Source organism: Spinacia oleracea, chromosome 1, assembly GCF_020520425.1.
Source record: "Spinacia oleracea cultivar Varoflay chromosome 1, BTI_SOV_V1, whole genome shotgun sequence".
In the NCBI taxonomy this organism is placed as follows: Eukaryota; Viridiplantae; Streptophyta; class Magnoliopsida; order Caryophyllales; family Amaranthaceae; genus Spinacia; species Spinacia oleracea.
The window spans coordinates 108,339,589-108,346,111 of record NC_079487.1 but is presented as its reverse complement, the minus strand read 5'-3'; the positions used below and the strand labels follow the sequence as shown (position 1 = coordinate 108,346,111).

The following is a 6,523-nucleotide window of genomic DNA, read 5'->3' as shown; positions in this document are numbered from 1 at the left end:
AGTCGGGTACCACGTAGATAAATAATTAGGCGCCACGTAAATATCTATGTGACATCTAGTTAACTACGTACGTGACACCCGATTTTTTAATTCAAAAATAAATTAGAAATCTTATTTTTTTATTGGTTAAAACCATTAAATTTTTATGTGGCACTTTAATATTGGGTTTTAAAATTTTGAGGGGTAATTAAAAACTGAAATCCTATACCGTCCACACCATTACTCTAAATCCGGGATCTTATGCCGTTTACATCGTTTGCTCTTTATGTCGCTGATACACCTATAAAAATAAAAGGATATTCCCTTTCATTATAATTGTACCCTCAACCTCATAAATAGCATTCCTCATTGCCTTACCTTTCTTGAAACCCTTTGAATAACCTCTCCTTTTCTCTAGTCTTTTTCTCTCTTCAGATCTTATATTCTCTCTCTATTCTCCTCCACAAACTAGGATTCCACACAAGGATTCATCTTTCTTGTTGAGGTAATTTCATGAATCTTTAATTTTCTTCTGATTTGATTGCTTTTATTTAATTCTTTCACAATATGCACATGTTTTTGAATGATTTGATTTTGTTTAATTCTATTTTATGCTGTAATCATAGGATTTTTATGTGTAATACTGTTAAAAATTGTATTCCTGAATCCTGAATACATTAAATTAAAGTTATGTCCTGTTTTATGTTGTTGCTAGTTTCAAATTTATACTCCGTACAATTTTATTTGGTTTTCAGATTTAGAATTACGGAGTAACAAATTAGCATAGTATGATTAATTTAAAAATTTTATTTCAAATTTTATGGACATAATTAATCATTGAAACTGAAATGGCAATGATACCAAATAATTTATCCCTGAGGGTGAGATTAGGCGAGTCTTTATTTTCTAATTAATTTTTAATTGTTTATGGTGCAAAGATTATAGAAGTATCTTTATTTATGCAAGTGGGTATTCTGACTATTACTAAAAAAAAATCCAATCTTTGTCATTTTAATGTTGATTAATATTTTTTTTGGGACCTTGGTTGAGCTGGTTCTGTTAAAGACCAGTTGGAAATAAGGGTTAAAATTTGATGAACATAGGTATTGAAATGGGTAATTAGTAAGAAATTTGATTATCATTATGTTTTGTAATATTAAGTTTTTAATTATTTTAACAATAACAAAATTAGGTTCATTTGTTGGTCTTTTTGCTCTTATTGACCAAGATCTGAATTTAGCTACTTGAAGAGTCAAGATTTCTGAGATCTATACTACTTTATTATAGTAATTCTCTATTGACTTGGATGGGAATAAAATTGTGTGATTAATTATTATTAATGGAAAATTTTAATTGTAATTTCTTACGGTCTAGATTCATGTTTAGATATTAATCTGATTATTTTAGGGTTTGGGGTGGGTTGGTGGAGCCAAGGGCTGCGGCGGGGTTCGGGGAAGGAGGGGTGGGTCGGTGGGAGCGAAGACCGTAAGCAAGTGGTATTACTGTTCTAACTTGTTTGCATCTCCATCTTTTGGCCTTAAGTATTGTTAATCACAGGATTATATGACCCATGTTTATCTCTAATTGATTTTTTCATGTATCATTGATTCATTGAATTGATGGTTATATACCGTGATGTCATATTCGTCATTAAGACCTGTATTAGATAGTGATGGCATGATTATCTTTTGTGATTTATTTGCATATTCGATTCCAATATATTCGATATATTGTTCTTGAATTGATTTTGATAAAGTCCGGTTTTCCATTTTACAGGGATTTTCCGATCCTTCCACACAAATCTTTGAGTGAAATCTCTGATATTAGGGAATGCAGAAAGATGTGTGTGCATGCTGGAAATTCATCCTGTGAAGATTCTTCTACCCTTTTCCCCTCTAGACATCCCTTGTCAGCCCTTGGCGAGGTTCAATATGCCGTTTGCAACAGGTTCATGCTATCCCCTCAGGTCCACTACAAATCTACCAGCAGTAGAATATTTGCTATGCTAAAGCACGAAACCGTGGACGACGGCTGAACCAGTAATTCAAATTTCAAATATCTGTTCCGGTTGAAGTAGCACAGATTTTTTAATCTTTCGGAATATTTTTTAAGTAGAAATGGAGAAGAAGGGAAGTATATTGTTGGAAAGGTACGAGTTGGGAAAATTACTGGGGCAGGGAAACTTTGCTAAAGTTTACTATGCTAGGGACATAAAAACCGGGCACAACGTCGCTATTAAGGTCATCGACAAGGACAAAACTTTGAAGGCCGGGCTGAGCGAGCAGATCAAGAGAGAGATTTCGGTCATGAAGTTGGTGAAGCACCAAAATGTCTTACAGCTGTACGAGGTTATGGCTACAAAGAGCAAGATTTACATTGTTTTGGAATACGCAAAAGGCGGTGAGCTTTTTAACAAAGTGGCCAAAGGCAGGCTGAAAGAGGACATTGCTAGGTGGATTTTCCAACAGTTGATCAGTGCTATGGATGTTTGCCACAGCGGTGGTGTTTATCACCGTGATCTGAAGCTTGAGAACTTATTGATTGACGAAGACGGTAGTTTGAAGGTTTCAGATTTCGGATTGAGCGCTCTTGCTGATTCGAAACAGCAGGATGGGTTGCTGCACACGATGTGTGGTACCCCTGCATACGTAGCTCCAGAAGTGATTAATCGAAGAGGGTATGATGGAGCTAAAGCTGATATATGGTCTTGTGGGGTTATCTTGTTTGTTCTGCTTGCTGGTCATCTTCCATTCCAAGATTCAAACTTGATCGAGATGTATAAGAAGATTACACGGGCTGATTACAGATGCCCGAATTGGTTCCCACCTGAGGTCAGAAGACTTCTGTTGAAGATTCTAGATCCAAACCCTAATACTAGGATAACCATTAGTAAAATAATGGAGAATTCCTGGTTCAAGAAAGGGTTAGGGTCTAGACCTGCAAAACTACCTAAACTGGAGATCAAAGAAACCAAGCATTCAGAGGTCAAGTCATTCTCCGAAATTTCAAAACCATCTAATCTCAATGCTTTTGACATCATCTCCTTATCATCAGGACTAGACTTGTCTGGTTTATTTGTGGGAGATGATCGAAGGGATGATGTTCGTTTTACATCCCTGCAACCTTCATCTGTTATAGTGTCAAAACTCGAGGAAATTGCTACAAATCTGAAACTCAAAGTAAGTAAGAAAGACGGTGGATACATGAAGTTAGTCGGGTCAAGAGGTAGAAAGGAGGAAGTAGCCATTGATGTGGACATATTTGAGGTAACACCGTCTTTTCACGTGGTAGAGATGAAGAAATCTAATGGTAATAGCATGGATTATCAGAAGGTGTTGAAAAATGAGATGCAGCCTGCTTTGAAGGACATTGTTTGGGCGTGGCAAGGCGATGGCCAACATCAACTTCAAAGACAAGAAATGCATGCTCATTGCAACCCTTTGCAACCCGAAATTAATGTATTTTAGAAGATGATTGATTTAGTATTAATTAGTCCTTAATTAGTTGATATCGGTTCTGCTTTTACATTATGAGCAGTTCATATGATGTTGTCTGTTATTTAGGATTGTTGACCGCTGAGGTTCCCAATTTCGTACTCTGTTGTTTTAATGGGAAAAGTTTCATGAATTTTCTACATCATTCTGTGTTATCTGTTGTGTGGCTGTTGGAACTTTATGTTTGGTCCGCATATTATTTTCGATTTGAACTTGTGATTGAGTGGTGAATATTGGCGTTATCAGTAGTTTTGTTGACACAACTGTAACAATGAAGCGCCCACAGTTGTTCATTTTTGTTTATGGTCACGATATCTTTGTGTGGACTCGTCTAATTACGTTACAACTAGGGGTGGAGCTGGAAATTTTTATCGAGGGTGGGACAAATATACCACGGTTTGTTATACGGAACATATTCATATCCTTTCGAGAATAAAAAATATACTTGTAATCTATTTTTGTCCTTTGAAATACTCGTAATTTGTTAAAGTTGGCCATAAAAATAAAAAATAAAAAAATAAAAAAAATGCAGGAACCGGCAACTAAAATTGCATGTGCTGGAGATTGGATGTTTGATAGACTGTCATATTGTCATATGAGTTTACATATACCATCTCAGCTACATATAATTTGCGTTCTCATTGCAAATTTAGTAATTATTCATAGCCATAGGGGGCCATGACCTGCCCCAACCCCCTTAGCTCGGCCCCTGATGACAATTACAAACCGGAGTAACATAAAGCTAAGTCCAAAAAAAAAATTCTTTTAACTCTTATTAAGGAGGGTAGACCTTTCTTAGTGGTCATATGGTTAAACGTAAGAAGCAACATTTTCAAATTCTAATAAGTTGTTTGGTTGAAAAGTTTCAAACTTATCAAGTTAGTCAAGCAGCAAGTATTGAAATTTGCATATTTTGTGCAAGTATAGACTGTATAGTACTCCCTCCATATACTAAAAAGAGATACACTTTTCTTAAACGGTCGTATTTTAAAAAAAGGAAAAATTACTTTTAATAATCCAACCTTTAAGCCATTTGCCAAAATTAATCCAACCTTTTGATTATTTTTTATTAATCCAAGCTTTATACCCCTTTAACTTTTGTTGCACCTTACCGGTTACCAATAAGGTTTAGCCGGTCATAAACGATAATGTGGCATTGTACCGTTAAAACCTTATGTGGGTCCCATTTATTCTTTAAAAAACCCCACTTATTGTCATCTCTTTCCCCTTATTTCCCCTGCTCTATCTCCTTCAACCCCTTTATCATCTTCGTTCGTCCAACCCACCATGAAAGCTCAAACTTCTTCTTCATCCATGCCACTCTCACAGTTACCACCATTATCACCCCTCAATTCAACCTCCGATCTCGACTTCCCCACCTTTTTCTCCACTTAAATGTTGTCCTCATCTCCCCTAAATCCCCCAAATCCGCCATTAACAACAACAACAACAACAAACAATAATGTCTTTCTCCCCCATTATCTATCCTCGTATTTCTGGGTGAGATTAGCGAGCATTTCGTCGGCGGATTTCTGGTCGAAATCGTCGACATAGAAATTGTCAACTATGGCGCCATTATCGTTAACTATCCCCGTCCTCTCAAGCACCAAAAACGGCAGTAATGGTGGCGGCGGAGTGGTAGCATTGAGAGGAAAAGGGGAGGGAGAGAAGGAAGAGAAGAGGAAGAAGAGAGAGATGCAGAGGAAAGAGAAAACAGTGATTTTGATGAAGGTTGGAGCTTTGAGGTGCTCCATGGCAGTGGTGAGAGGAGTAATGAAGAAGACGTTTTTGGGAAGGTCAATGAAAGTTTTTGACCGGTTTAGGTGGTTTCCAATTTTTTGGATCAATAAAAATTAAAGGGGTATAAAGCTTGGATTAATAAAAAATAATTAAAAGGTTGGATTAATTTTGGCAAATGGCTTAAAGGTTGGATTATTAAAAGTAATTTTTCCTTAAAAAAAATACAATTTTATTTGTTGACATGTTTTGGTGTCCACTTTCAATTATATTGGAGTATTGTTTTTCTCTTTCTTGTGATTTCCACACTTATCAGGTTATTTTTTTACTTTAATAAATAATTCACCCACTATCCCATTTTTATTTTATTTTAATAAATTCAACTCACTCTCCCAAAATTACGTGCCGGTCAAAAGAGAGAGTAATACGCTTTCTGGAGTCGATTTCTTGAGAGTCGACATCTTTTTTCCAAACGTAATAATCGTAGATGCATCTTTCGTGGTTACTTGTTCCTATATCCAGTCAATGTTGAGCAAGCAAAGATGAACACGATGGCAATCACCCACTCCCTAAGTTAACTTACATAAATTATTTCACCTTTAATTGTCATCAATAATTCAATATGATCTTGTAGGACAGTAGGAGGTCATTTCCGAATTTGCCTCGTTGTGTACAACAAGGAAGTTTGAAGTTTATTTAATACAACTCTGTATCATACATACTGTACGGGTAGCCCTACTGGTATGCCGGTAGGACAACCCATAACAGCTGTATCATAGACATATACTCACAAGAAGCACCAAAGGTGCAGTCGGCATCCAGGGTTTACAAACCCAGTCGGCAGTTCTCTGACATCATCTGCCTATCAGAGCCGAAAGGGAGGATCCGGAACCAACGGGTAATAACCCGGGTCCTCCGTACAAATAACCCGTCTATATATATGGACCCCCATCAATGCCAAAGGTACGCAATTCCAGCCCAATCATTCTTATAAGCATTTATTACAGAGCTACCAGCATAATCTGACTTAAGCATCGGAGGGGTAATTCTCGGATCACCCCCGAGGCTAGTTAACGGTTTCACTGTGCAGGATCCAGTCAGCAACCTCAGTCGGGAGTCAGTCATCCCTTTCCTGTTCCGAGTCCGTCGCCGGAACAATTGGCGCTAGAAGGAGGGGACCCCCACTTGTAAGCAGAACCCACAGCTAGGCACAAAAAAAAATAAAAAATAAATAAATAAATAAATAAAATCACCCTTGAAAATGGAGAGTACGCAGTCAGATTCGTACAAGAGAAGCAAAAAGCAGGCCTCGA

The 6,523-nt window shown here is 37.1% G+C and overlaps 1 protein-coding gene across 1 annotated transcript; it reads left to right on the top strand.

Annotated features, from left to right (window-relative positions):
• The first annotated feature begins 223 nt into the window (after positions 1-223).
• LOC110786790 (CBL-interacting protein kinase 2) lies at positions 224-3,618 on the top strand. Its single transcript, XM_021991370.2, has 2 exons — positions 224-484; positions 1,756-3,618. The coding sequence occupies exon 2, from the start codon at positions 2,097-2,099 to the stop codon at positions 3,444-3,446; it is 1,350 nt and encodes a 449-aa protein (XP_021847062.1). The 5' UTR covers positions 224-484; positions 1,756-2,096; the 3' UTR covers positions 3,447-3,618.
• The last annotated feature ends 2,905 nt before the right edge of the window (positions 3,619-6,523 follow it).